At 41.8% G+C, this 14,393-nt stretch overlaps 1 protein-coding gene across 6 annotated transcripts in view; it reads left to right on the forward strand.

Moving 5' to 3' along the window:
- CRB1 (crumbs cell polarity complex component 1) overlaps positions 1–14,393 on the forward strand; it is a 213,046-nt gene that overhangs the window by 116,129 nt on the left and 82,524 nt on the right. For all 6 annotated transcript variants that reach the window (XM_054037261.1, XM_054037256.1, XM_054037257.1 and 3 more), the window contains exons 7-10: positions 1,353–1,903; positions 2,280–2,445; positions 6,648–7,554; positions 10,176–10,304. In XM_054037261.1, the coding sequence (XP_053893236.1) occupies positions 1,353–1,903; positions 2,280–2,445; positions 6,648–7,554; positions 10,176–10,304 (1,753 nt within the window). The remainder of the gene's footprint in view (positions 1–1,352; positions 1,904–2,279; positions 2,446–6,647; positions 7,555–10,175; positions 10,305–14,393) is intronic.

Raw genomic sequence — 14,393 nt, forward strand, 5'->3', positions numbered from 1 at the left:
TCCACAATCAATCCCCTATTTTCATGGGTTTTATAACCAAGTCATAAAAAAAAGTAGTGCTGCAGGCAGAAACTTGACATATGAGGTCCCAGTCCAGGAGTTTTACTGCACAAAAGAGGACTCTGACTGTTTAGTTACAGGAGTGATTTCTTTGTTTAAACCAGGTTGACACTTTTTATGCATTTGACATACTAAAAAAAAATAGCTCTTGAAAGTGTTTAGGCAGAAAGCCTATAATATGGAGAACAAGATTTTGAAACTTAAAATGTAAAACGAGTAGAAATACTGTGGTTCAAAAAGCTGATGCATCAGAATAAGTAGTTTTCATTACAATGGTTTGGGAGACAGTTTCGGTTTGTAATTAAAAATCTTTGCTTCATTATGGAAAATAGAGACAGACAGAGAGGAGTTCTGGTTTAATCATCTTAACTGATAAAAGCAAAATTTTAAAATAGTGTCTTGAATTCTAGATCCTTTGCCTACCCTGGTGGCGCAGCAGTGTCATGTGTTGGCAGAGACTGATCATATGTAGAAATGACAGTTTGGGAGCCAGATTTACTGATGGATCTAGGCTGATGCAGATCAGCATAGGTGTAATCTGCCAAGGGAATAGAGGGCTATCACAGCTCCAGAGTGGATGGTGATGTGTAGAAACTGAATAGAAAATAAGAGCATGTGCTAAATCAGCATATGCTCTTATCAGCCTCTTTGTTTGGAGACCAAATCCTGATTTAACATTGTCCATGTTCTTTGATGGGAATGCTTAGAGAGTATATGTAGGGGAAACACTTCCTGTCCTCTCTGAGGATAAATCCCTAATGGTACATAGGGGTCCACTTGGAATGGGAAGGTGTAAGTTACACTTCCCTATACCAGCAGTAGTGCATATGGTCTTGGGGTGAAGTCCTACCCCCGCTGAAGTCAATCGCAAAACTTCCATTAACTTCAATGGGGCCAGGATTGTACCCTGGGACTTTAGGGGATGGTAACAGCCAGGTTGGGCTCAAAATACACCCTTCTCATGACCAATACAAATAACTGTGCTGCAGTCTTCCCTGAGAAACCATTTGGATACACATCCTCACAAGATGTACAGAGGCTGCAAAAGGAAAAGAATGTGGTGTAATAATATACCCTACAGCACCAAAATAAAGCCTAACCCTGCCCCCATTGAAGCCAATGAGAATTTTGCCATTGAAGCCACTCAGACCAGAATCAAATCCTTATTTTGTCCTTAAACACTTGCAGGTACCTCTTTTTATCAGTGGTAGATGTTTGACCATTGTGCTGCCTCCATTAGTCAATTAGTCTTAAACTATTTTATTTTCTCTCTTTTCCCCCCTCATTTCAAGAGTACATGCCAGGCCGATTTGGACGTGAGGACTCCTCGGGGTATGCTGCTTTTTCTGTTGATGGTAGTCAGAACGAAAACATTACTATATCAATGTTTGTCCGAACACGGAAGTCTTCTGGCTTGTTACTAGCTGTGAGGAACAGTACATCTCTGTATATAAGGATCTGGTTGGAAGATGGGAAACTAGTCATGTTAGCCTCAAATTCCACCAAATTGTTCAGCGCATGGACTGTGAGTGATGGAAATTTTTACTTAATATCATTAAAAATAGAGCCAAATAAGGCTGAATTGTTCCAGTCATCTCAACAGCTAGGCTACATTTCTACCCCAATACTAACAGTCCAAAGTAGGGATATTCTCTATATTGGAGGACTCCCAGACAAACAAGAAACTGATATAAATGGTGGGTATTTTAAAGGCTGTATCCAAGATTTAAGACTGAATAACCAACAACTGGAATTCTTCCCCACTACTACATCACTGTATTCTGTCATCAACCGAACACTGATCAGCGTGACCCAGGGTTGTATTGGTGACAATCTTTGCAAGGTAAGGATGCCTTTTCTTAAAGCATGTTTCCATGTTTAGAGCCAGGACTCCTCTTTTCACCCATTAATGTTCCCATGCAATATGTGACAGTAATGACATCTTAATTAAACATATAAACATGCTGGTAAGAGCAGATTTTGCTGAATAGTGCTGAAAATTGTGGGCATCAGCAGCAAAATATATGAGGGTTCTGAAAGGTGAGGTAAGGATAACCATTTACCAAACTTGCTATCCATGCATGGAACCTGTAAGGTTTTATAGCTTTCAATCCAAAGTAAACACAATTCTGTTCTCTGCCAAGCAATCCTGCCTTCCCTTGTGTGTGAATCCACTGCCACTTGCTAACACTTTGATTGTCTCTACTCTTTCCATTTAGTCCAACCCTTGCCACAATGGTGGCATTTGCTATTCTATCTGGGACGACTTCACTTGCACATGCCCCCCAAACACAGCAGGGAAAGCTTGCGAGGAAGTTAAGTGGTGTGAACTCAGCCCTTGTCCTCATGAAGCACAGTGCCAGCTGGTACGCCAAGGATTTGAATGTAGGTACATTTCTATCATTCCTATGACCTTTGGGGAACTGAAACAACTTCAGATAATGTTGATTTTCATGAACTTTTCAATTAAATCAAGCATTCCAATTCTCATACGGCCCAGATGAATTTTGTTTGTTAATAATGATGATAATAATAATAAATAATAGAATCTTGATTACTGCTATTAGAAGTATTATGAATGGAATAATGGGATAGTAAAATTCAAGTTTAAGCCGTCACCTGTCCCTGATCACAAATTAAGATCCATTTAATCTTGGGCCTCTTTTTTTAAATTACCCTCCCATTTTGAAAGCAATCGAGTGAGGATTCCAATGATATTGCCTGCAGGGGCTTTACTCTTCAGTTAATCAATGCATCTACTTGGCATGTTTATAAAATAGACCACTTTGTTCCATCACTGCAGGGAGATAAGAGGATTAATCTTAAAATGTTCTCCCTCCTCCGGAAAGACATGCCAGATGACAGACTCCTGCACACTGCTTTATTCCATTTTCTTAAAGTGAAGCATCTTTAAAAGCTATCTTAAGCATCCTAACACCAGCAATGTATTTGAAAGATAGTCATTTCAACTGGTATCTTAATAAAGAGCATGAGAGTTCCAAGAAGCTTGTACATTTGAAAATTAATGACCACTACTTATCATAAGAACATTAACCAATGTGTTGGATATCACTTTCTATTTCCCCTCTCTTGAAATCGAGTGGAATTTAAAAAACATGCTATGATTTTGTTATGGTATTTTCCAAAAGCATCCTTTTTTCCACCCAAAATATCCCCATGATGCTGTGAAGCAGGATTAATGTACACAAAGTGCAATGGAAGCCGTTAGAATAGCTGACTCCTAGGAACAGAAGAGTTGGTCAGCAAAAGGTTTCTAGCATAGAGGAAATGGAGCAACCTGCAAATAGATCCATATGATGCAGGTTGTTGTTGAGCCAGGAAAAAAAGGTCAGTTAGAGTGAGTATTAAAACACATTTATATTTTAAAATACATAGTTATATTTATAACCTAAATCAACATATTACACATTCTCTTTGATGATAAAATTCAAATAGGTGATATCTTATCAACTATTTTAGCTGATTATAGTGGAGTATAAACATACGGATGGGAAGTAATTGCACTGTTTCTTTTTGCTAAGATCAAGGCAATCTACATCTTTAGCAGACTTTAACATTGGATCTCAGTGCTCTTTTGTGTGGCAATGGCAGGGGGTTGCCATAATGGACGTTCATAAACACCTGGGAGACAGATATGTTATGTATCTTTAATTATCTCTTTGTTTCCATGCATTAGTATCCAAACTTCTATGTAGACAGACATAATAATATGCCCCTAAACTCACAGACAATAGAACTGAATTGGTTTGTTGTTATTGTTTATTATTAGTACTGAAGTGTGTAACGAGGGCCTCCACTCACCGCTAGGGTGGCACTTCCTTCTGGCCACTCTGGGGATTAGTTCGCAAGGTCAACGCCCCTCCTAGCAGTTGCACGCCATCATTCCATATCTCTCTCTGGTCTGCAGAACTCTCTCTTCCTCCAGGAACTGCAGTATCTACTTCGTGACTCGGCCCTTTGGCTGGGTCACTCAGCATTCCAATCTTCCAGGGTATAGTCCTTCAAGTCTCTGTAACTCCCACTGGGACCTACACAGTCTTCCAATTCACTGTCCACCAGTGCCACTTCCCCAGTGGCTGGTATGGAAACCCTGGCCTGTCCTCTACTCCAGGTTCCAGCCCAGGGACCCTACAACATGCAGCCAAGGTCTGTTCAGTCCCCAACTTTGCTGCTTACTCCCTGGGCTGCTTCTTACTCTGGCGCTATCCTCCCCCCGCCCCCTTTGGGGTTTGCCAGCCTCTCTACTCTCTCCTCCCAGTGAACAACTGTGAGCTACTTGTATCTATAGCCCCCAAACACACCTCCCTTCTGCCAGGGAGTGACTGCAGACTACCTCCCCACAGCTGCCTTCCTGCTGTCAGCTCCCTGGCTTTACAGAAGCCCTGCCTGTTCCTGAACAGGTGAACTTCCCCTAATTAGGGCTTTCCACTCAGCCTTCAGCCTAATAAGTTAATAGGCTCATCTGGCCTCCATTAACCCCTTCAGGGCAAGTGTGGGTTGGACACCTAGATGCCCCATTTAGCAACTGGGGTCCAGCTGTGATAGGTGCTATACACACATATAATAATTTCAGATCCTGCCCCCAAAAGCTTGCAGTGTAGTTCTATGATGAGACACAATGGGTAGGTACAATAAGCAAATGTGGGGGGCACAAGGTAAGAGAAAGACAATTATGATCAGTGTCACAAAGAGGAGTAACAGCACACCAGTCACCTAGTCATTGCCAAGTGCTTAATAATGTCCACACAAGAGTGTTTTAAGTTTTTGATTCAAAAAACCTTAGTTGGTTCTCTGAGAACAGAAGTAAATTTTGAAAATACATACATTACAAACACTGATGTTTCCTAGATGCCATAAATTATGCTGGGGAAACTGTTTCTATTCACTTTCCCATTTTATGAGGCACAAGAGTTGGTATGCCAAGAGACATAGTGGCACAGCCATTGCCTTAGCATTTAGAGTACACAGTCATAAGGCAATGTGATCATTCACAGTGCTTAGTGTCCATATTTCCATTCCCAAACTATTTCAAATAAACTGATTTTCTAGTATTTATTGTAAAGTAAAGGGCAGATTCTGCTCTTGTGAAGTTTCCCATTAGTAATCCCTTATTGGTAATCCCAAGGGTTATTGCGATCAAAATTTGCCGAGATTGGGAAAGAATGCCCACAGATATCCTAGTAATCTGCTTTATCCGACCACCACAGCTCTCACAAACCCTAACACCAATACAGATTTGAACTGAAGCATGAATAGGAGACATTTCTTTCTCTCTCCCCTCCCCCTATATAATAGGACATATCCTGAAAAAGCCGGGAATGCACATTTAAACTCTGACTAGTTTTGTCTGTTGAAATGGACAAAATGCCAATGAAAAATGTCAAATATATGTGTAAAGAGATCAGATTATCAGGCCCTAAAAATGGACATATTTCTGTTCACTAAACTTGGCTCACAGCCCTACGCAGTTAGGGCTATATTCCCCTCCAAGTTCCATCAGTGCAGCATCACTGAAGTCAGTGGAAATATGCCACTGTGTAACTGAGAGAACGTCAACATCATGGGCCTGAATCTCCTTACATTAGTTTTACACTGGTTGTAACTCCACTGACTTTAGTGGAATTATTCCTGATTTGTGACAGTGAATCCGGATCAAAAGTTGTTGCTTTATATAATCATAATCACGCTAAATTGGTAAAAAACCCTAAAGATACTATTTCACAAGGGAGAGAAATGGAAGTGGGAGGGTTTCTATTTTTTCTGCAGTTCTGGAGCTAATGGAGGTTTACAAAGATTGTAAATTCAGGCAACTACTGTATCATCAACACATGAACTAATTATTAGACATTTTTTGTAATTCCTACCATTGGCTAATATACCTACTTACCATCTTGGAAAAAACAGCACATAAATTAACACCAGCCACTATAGTTCTATTCAGCCTGAATTTGACAAACTTTTACAAAGTTATTTCCCCAGCTCAACAGCTGGTGTAAATCATCCTAGCTCCATTGATTTCAGTAGAATTATGCTGATTTTCACCAGCTGAGGATTGGGCCTTTGTTATTGTTTATTTGTTAAGTGTGGCACAAGACAAAGAAATCGGCCTTGATTCTGATCTCACATACATTCGTTTTACACTAGTGTATCTCTTCTGCCTTCCATGGAGTTTCTCCTGATTTGCACAGCCATACATGAGATCAGAATCAGGGTCACCATTCCCAAAGAGCTTGCAGCCTAAGAGACAGTGAGAGTTTAGACAAAAACACTTAGGATGCCCCAGAGGTTTACAACATTTAGGGCTAGATCCTCAGCTGATGAAAATCAGCGTAGCTCACTGATTTCAGTGGAGACAGGGATTGGCATCAGACTCTTATTTTTTATAATGAGAGGCCAAGAGGTGTAATATTGACACTGGTTAGAATTTGCATGCTTCATGGAAAGAAGTGGAAAGATTTAAATTACAAGAGGCAGGCAGCCTGGCACAGTGGAGTAGGGAAAATGTTGCACGGGTATCAATCTAAAATTGGCCTGCTTTCTCAACGGATATTATTATCTTTGCACAGGTGTTGCCAATGCAGTGTTTAGCGGCAGAAGCAGTGCGATATTTTACAGAACCAATGGGAAGATAAGGAGAGACCTCACCAATATCGTATTTGGCTTTCGGACTAGGGATGCTGATGTGATACTGCTGTATGCTGAGAAAGAGCCAGAGTTCATTACCATTAGCATTCAGAACACCAAGCTAGTGTTTCAGCTGCAAAGTGGCAACAGCTTTTATGTGCTGACCTTAGCTAGTTCACAGCCCGTGAATGATGGGAAATGGCACCAAGTGATTCTCTCTATGACAGAACCCTTATCCCAGTCGTCTAGATGGCACATTGATATAGATGATAAAAAAGACACTGCAACTAGTACAGTCGCCACAGGAAGCCTCAACTTCCTAAGAGAAGAAATAGATATTTATGTTGCCGACAAAGCTTTTGACAATCTGGATGGCCTAAGGGGATGCATGAGCACTATAGAAATCAGCGGCATTTATCTCTCGTACATTGAAAATTATGATGGCCACACTAAAAAACCTCAAGAAGAACAATTTCTCAAAATATCTGCAAATTCTGTTGTTACTGGCTGTTTGCAATTGGATGCCTGCAGCTCTGATCCCTGTATGCATGATGGGATATGTGAAGATTTATATAGTTACTATCGTTGTACGTGTCCCAAGGGATGGACTGGCATGCAGTGTGAAACCAACATTGACGAATGCTTTTCAAACCCTTGTATTCATGGAAACTGCTTGGATAGAATCGCATCCTATGAGTGCAGTTGTGACCCTGGTTATACTGGGATAAACTGTGAAAAGGACCTAGACAACTGCCATGGTCACTTGTGTGCAAATGGGGCAACTTGCATAGATGGAGTTAACACTTATTCCTGCCTGTGTGCTGGTAACTTCACTGGAAAATTTTGCAGGTATTATAAATAAGAAAGCTTCAGAAGCTAAAAAAACTTCTGCCATCAGACCTCACCTTTCAGATGTTTTTCAAGTTGTTTAAATTAAATTGAGAAAAGATCAACCCCTACATCAATCCTACATTAATACTTAGGGCACACTTACACAACGGGTCCTACAGCAGTATAGCCATGGCACAGTAGCTGTTCCATTGTAGTGCCAGAGTGTAGACACTTCCTACAGCTAAGAAAGGGTTTTTCTGTCACTGTACATACTCCACCTCCCTGAGTGGCGGTAACTAGGTCAACAGAAGCATTCTGCTGTTGACTGAGCCGAATCTACACCAGCAATTACGTAGGCATAGCTACAACACTCAGGAGTGGGAACTGTTCATACCTCTGAGCACCATAGTTATGTCAACCTAAATTTAAGTGTAGACCACGACTTAGGTTTTCCCTGCAGAATTATTACCCCACAGACATTCACATTTCAAAGGAATGTAGGGAAATTGTGCAGATCTTGTATTCTGTTGGATCCCCAATATAATGTGTACATAGTGTTTTATTCGGGTAAATCCAAATAACACAGACTTTGCATTTGTTTTTGGGTAAAATTTTCAAAAGCATCCAAGTGACTTAGGGACTTAAGTGCCAAAGTAAAAGGAACTTTGGCTCCTAATCCACATAGACACTTTGCAACATTTCATTTTGTTTGTTTGCTGAAAAGGCTCTTTTACTGTCTCTGGAAGTCATTTATGGGGCCAAAATAATAGGAAATTGCTTTCCTCACAGAACTTCCACCATCCAGAATTGAAATGTAATGAGGAGACCAGCAATGGCTTTATTTCAGCCCCATTCATGGCTCCTTGAGATGACAGAAACTGACTGCAATGGGAGTTTTGCCTGAGTAAGGACTTGCAGGATTAGTCCAATAAACTTGAAGACAAATAAAATACAGGGTCCCTTTTGTTCTTAATTGATACAGACACTGGACCATAAGAAATTATAGTCCATTGTCTTCAATGGATTTACACTGATTTACACCAGCTGAGGATCTGGCCCTCTAATTTCATTTAAAACTAAGACAAACTTGAAAACAATATATTTCGAGCTATTACCAAATTTTGTTTTTGCATTTAACGTACTATGTCCTATACACAGAATCTTTCAGATAAACTGCTAAACTATATTGCTACCAAATAGCTCCAAGACGCTTACCTAAAGGAAGGATTTGGCCCATTGTTTGCCTCAGAGTGAATTGTTAAATCGGTATTATGGAGCTTGAGAAAGCCAGTTGAATTAATGTGAAATTAAGTTTTTAAGGTTCACTGTTGCTTGGTATCACACTTCAGTTATTGCTTTCTTTCCTTTGTAAACACCCCCTTTAGTAACTGAATTTCACGCAGCAGCAAAGGTAATAAGTATGCTACAATATAGATGCATTCAGGTCTGGAGCATTGCTACCTGCAAGAAAACTGTGCAGACCTTAGAACAGGGGTCTCAAACTAAAATGACCACGAGGGCCGCATCACTGACACCCACCCCTTGCTGCCCCCAGCCCTGCCCCCACTCCACCCCTTCCATGAGGCCCCGCCCCTGCCCCGCCTCTTCCCACCCCTTCCCTGCCCCCATTCCAACCCCTTCCCCGAAGTCCTCACCCCAACTCTGCCCCCTCCCTGCCCCCAGGGGGTGTAGGAGTGGTGCAGGGTGTGATGGGGGCTCAGGGCAGGGAGTTGAGGTGCAGGAGGTGTCCAGGGTACGGCAGGGGGCTCAGGGTAGGGAATTGGGATTTGGAGTGCAGGAGGGGTGAGGGGGTGCAGCAGAGGGTTGGGGTGCAGGGTGTGGCAGGGGGCTCAGGGCAGGGAGTTGGGGTGAGGGAGGGTGTGGGATGTGGCAGGGGGCTCCGGACAAGGGGTTGGGGTGCGGGGTGCGGGCTCCGGCCCGGCGCTACTTACCTAGAGTGGCTCCGGGGTGGCAGCACCACGCACCGTGGCCAGGGCAAGCTCCCTGCCTGCCTGCTCTGACCCCGCTCCGCTCCAGGAAGCAGCCAGAGTCCCGGGGGGGTGCGGGGAACGGCGCCATGTGCTGCTCTTGCTCCTCCAGGTATTGCCCCCAAAACTCCCATTGGCCGCAGTTCCCCATTCCCGGCCAATGGGAGCTGTGGGGGGCAGTGCTTGGAAGCGAGAGCACGGAGCCCTCTACTCCCTCCCCCCGCCCGGGGCTGCAGGGACATAGTTCCAGCCGCTTCAAGGAGCGGTGCGGGGCTCGCGGTGCCACAGGGTAGGCAGAGGGGCGTGGGGGCATGGGGAGCTTGGCGGGCTGCACAAAAGAACCCCACAGGCCGCATGTTTGAGACCCCTGCCTTAGAAGATGTCTGTCTACATGCATTCATCCTTCTACAGATTCACAGCTGTGAGCTGATTTACAGCCAGATTGTGCCACCCCTACTCACATTGAATAGTACCTTACCCCAGGAGCCACTGAAACTGATAGGAACATTTCTGTAAAACAGGAAACCTAAACACGTACAACTGAAACAGACTAGCATTTTAATATAGTGTTAAATAAATGAATGAGGGAAAATGAGATTTTACCTGAAACAAAAAGATATTAATTGCTGCTGTTGCCTCTTATTCATCTAGACGCACCAGGCTACCTTTTTCCGTCTGTGGGAATGAGAAGAGAAATCTCACTTGCTACAACTATGGCAACTGTACTGAGCTCAAAGGCGAGTTGAGATGTATGTGCCTGCCAGGCTTTAGTGGAGAACGGTGAGACACTTCAGAACTTTATGTGCACTTTCCCTTAGTGGGTTATTGTAGGAGTATTGCATTGTCTTCTTAGAACATGAGTTCCAGAATGGGCCCTTTTTGGATATCCAAAATTAGTGATTGAAATGGTACCTCACCTGCTGCAGACTTCCTGCAGCAATGAGACAATGTTTATTCAAAATGAGCTAGAGTTAGAACTGGGCAAAATATTTCTAATTCATGTTATTTGGGGGGCGGAGGGAGAAACAGTTTCAGGTCAACTGAAATTAATTTTGAATTCAGTTCAAATTTGCCAAACAGTTTGTCTGGAAATTTAAAATAAACATTTTGGAACAGTCTAACCATTTTGTTTTGTTATTGTTAAAATGAAACATTCCAATTTTTAATTTTAAAACAACGAACGTTTCATTTTGAAATTTGCCTAAATTTAATTTTTTACAACGTGTTAAAAAATTAAAAAAAGAAACAAAATGTCTTGCGTTGAACAAAAGAGTGTGGTTGAACCAAAACAATTTTTTTTTTCAATATTTTGATTCAGCCAGCGAACCAAAAATCAATTATTTGCTCAGCTTAATCCTCTCTTTGCTAAATATGACTTCCAGGGGTTAACAGCATGACAATTTGATTTCTACAAAAGTCAATAGTCAATGAGTCAAATTCATTCCTAGTGTAACTCCAATTACTTCAATTAGGAATGAATTTGACCCAAGATGCTTTTTTTCTTAAATAACATTATACTGATCACATCTCCCTCTGCATACAAATATTCCTGGCTCTACATCGGTTTCAAACATGACAAAATAGAACAGGATAGTGATTTTATCTCTCTGTGTATAAACACAAACACACAACCCACCCACCCCCCATATAATACACAAATAGACGTACATAAAACTAACTGTTTGATTTTAACTGACAGCCAATGGAAATACATGAAGTGTACTCTCACAGGGGAAGTGTAATGCACAGAACACCCACTCAGATTGTATCTTGCCAGTTTAGAATCAAATTCTAAAAAAATTATACAATCAAAATTGGCTAGCTTCTTTTATATATATGTATTATATTATAAGGCAGGTCTTAGCACGAGGACCCATCAACTTCACTCATGACTTACCCCTCCGCAACCCATATTTATTGTCTAGTATATTATTACCAATTCTCTATATTGTCCTGTATCCTCAGTCAAGACTGGGGGCCCACTGTTCTAGGTGCTGTACAAACAGAGGAAGACACAGTCCCGACACCTATAGGTTATCCCAAGTTTTGTTCAGAAGCATTCAGCTGATAGCAACACAGGAGATAAGGTACAAAGAAGGTAGAAAACATAAGACAAATGGTTTTGCTCTCTCTCTCAGTGCAATGAAAATTAAATCAGTGGCATAGAGTGTCCAAAGGTTCAGTAGGCCTGCAACATGTAGCCTTAGCACATTCAGAAAAACTTTCAAGAAAAGGTTTCTCCCTCTCTCTTTTTAACGCCCACTGCCTTAGCGGAATCACTGCAGTAAGTCATAAATGATGGATTAAATGAAAAATTCCGTCCCACCCAGTACAGAGTGCACTTGGCAATTGCTGCTGTGCTGTAATATTTAAGTCAGACACCCAGAAAGGTCCCCTGCCAACCCCAGAAGATTTGGAGAAGAAAAAACGTCTCAAGCACTTTTTTGGTGTATATTTATCTTGGGGCTTCAGGGTAGGAGGAAAGTGCTTTTTCCTTCTTCCTTCCACCCTCAGGCATTTTGCTAACTAAAGCTTTGGAAATGAGAATCCTCCCTTACATACACACCCACTGGCTGGCAATAACCTCTATTTTATGGTTCCCAAGGTCCTACTACTGAGTGGTGAGCCAATACTGAGCATACTACATGGTAATATACCACTGCAATGAGACATTCTACACTTTATTCTCTTTTTTAAATCCTAAATTTCCACTATATTTATTCTCTTTTTTTTTCCGGGTTGCCAAAATGTTGTAAGGTAAACTAGTAGTGTCTTTCTCTTTGAAGACCTCCAGTAAACTAAATCAGACAGAACACACACAAGATTTATTTTACCAGAACAAATTCAAAATATTTCATATAATGGGATATTAAAAACCACACCATCTCCATGATTGATTGGACTTATATTACATATATTTTCCTTTAAAAGTATAACCAATCCCTAAGAAAGGGTTTGATCCACAACCTACGGAAATCAGTGGGTGTCTTTTCACAGAATGCAATGGAATTTGGGTGAGGACCAAAAGAAAGAATTTGATAGTAGTTAGATATGGACAAATTATTCCTCAGTAGAGTTGGTCAAACTTTTTATTGCAAAGAAATTATTCACTGAATTTAGGCTGGGATTTTCAACTTGACTAAGGGACTTATGTTTCCAGCTTCCACTGCTGTGGCTCTTTTCCCTGTATGTGAACCAATCTTGATTTCTTTTTGTATGTATGACTTCATTTGTATTCGTAAATATTTGCCAACTAGTTTGATGAACAATTTTTGTTTCAGATTTTTGAGGACCATAATTGATCCACTAAATCAGTTAGTATTCTTTCTGTTCCTGATTGGATACATGTAGCTTTTAAATAGATGAACAGAAAATTCAAATATGAGTGTTTGATATGAAAACCTGCCATTCCCCAAATGCTTATGCAAACAAACTTTTTGGCATGAATGTTTGCAATTGGACGTGACTTTGGTTAAACTGAACAGCTTTTAGTAATTCAGACAAAGGGAAAACATAGTCACAGCAAAAAATACTGAAGTCATAATTTTAGTTTTAAAAGTTAGTCCTGGCACACTTTTAATTAACAATAAATTGTTTTTTGTGGTGGTGTTGTAGCTATGTTGTTCCCAGGTTATAAGAGAGACAAGACGGGTGAGGTAATATCATTTATTGGACCAACTTCTGTTGGTGACGGAGACAAGCTTTTGAGCTACACAAAGCTCTTCTCCAGGTCTGGGAAACATCACATCCACCATAATCTCTCCCCCACCAAGAGGACAGTCCCTGAAATCCAACCACCAAATAGTGATCAAATCCACAGACAAAAGGGCACTGTCATAGTCCTCAACTATGACGACTACATTGACAAGGCCAACTGACAACTGTCCAACACTACCTATTATAAAGAACTCAAAGACAACCCCACACCACAGTTTACCCAGAAATTTAAGGATATCATCAAATCCTTCCCCAAACAACTCCCAGAGAAACTCTACAACCTCATCCTGATGAACGCACTCCAGGGACCATCTACATCTTTCCTGAGATACACAAACAAAGGAACCCACAGCGCTCATCATATCTGGCCACAATATCTTTTTTTAAAGTGATCGCGCTATATTTGACCTCACAGTCCACACCCTCAACGGAACCCTGCACAACACCTTCAAAAGATGAGTCTGGAAGCTCATATTCATAACTTTGCTAGATACTAAAAATCATGGGCGGGAGATTAGGGTGACCAGATAGAAAGTGTGAAAAATCGGGATGCGGGGGGGGAAGAAAAAGCCCCGAATATCAGGAATGTCCCTATAAAATCGGGACATCTGGTCATCCTAAGGGAGATGGAGGAGTGGGGATGGGGTGCACTCAGGGGAGTGGCAGAAAGAGGTGGGGTGGGGCATTGGAGACAGGGGTTAAGTGGGAGTGAGGGCGGGGGTGGAGTGAGGGTGGGCTCTTAGGGGAAGGAGTGGAGTGGGGGCGGGGCCTGGGGCGGAGCGGGGGTTGAGCACCCCTGGGGAAAATTGGAAGACGGTGCCTGTGGAGACACTGGATTTATGGCTTTTACAACAATCTGTAACCCTCTTACACCTCCCGTTCAGCCTTTTCCCCACATGACTGGAGAGGTATTAATGTGCCACTTCACCTTGAATGGTTCCTTGAAATATGTGTTAACTACTTATGCTAAACAATCTGTTCCTCCTTGTATTTAGCTGTGACACTCTGGATATGTTTACACTGCAATTAGACACCTGCAGCTGGCCCATGCCAGCTGACTTGGTATCACTGGTCTTAGGGCTAATGGGTTGCTTAATTGCTGTGTAAACATTTGGGCTTGGGCTGGACCCTGAGTTCTGGGACCCTCTTACC

The sequence above is a fragment of the Malaclemys terrapin genome, chromosome 8 (assembly GCF_027887155.1).
Source record: "Malaclemys terrapin pileata isolate rMalTer1 chromosome 8, rMalTer1.hap1, whole genome shotgun sequence".
In the NCBI taxonomy this organism is placed as follows: Eukaryota; Metazoa; Chordata; order Testudines; family Emydidae; genus Malaclemys; species Malaclemys terrapin.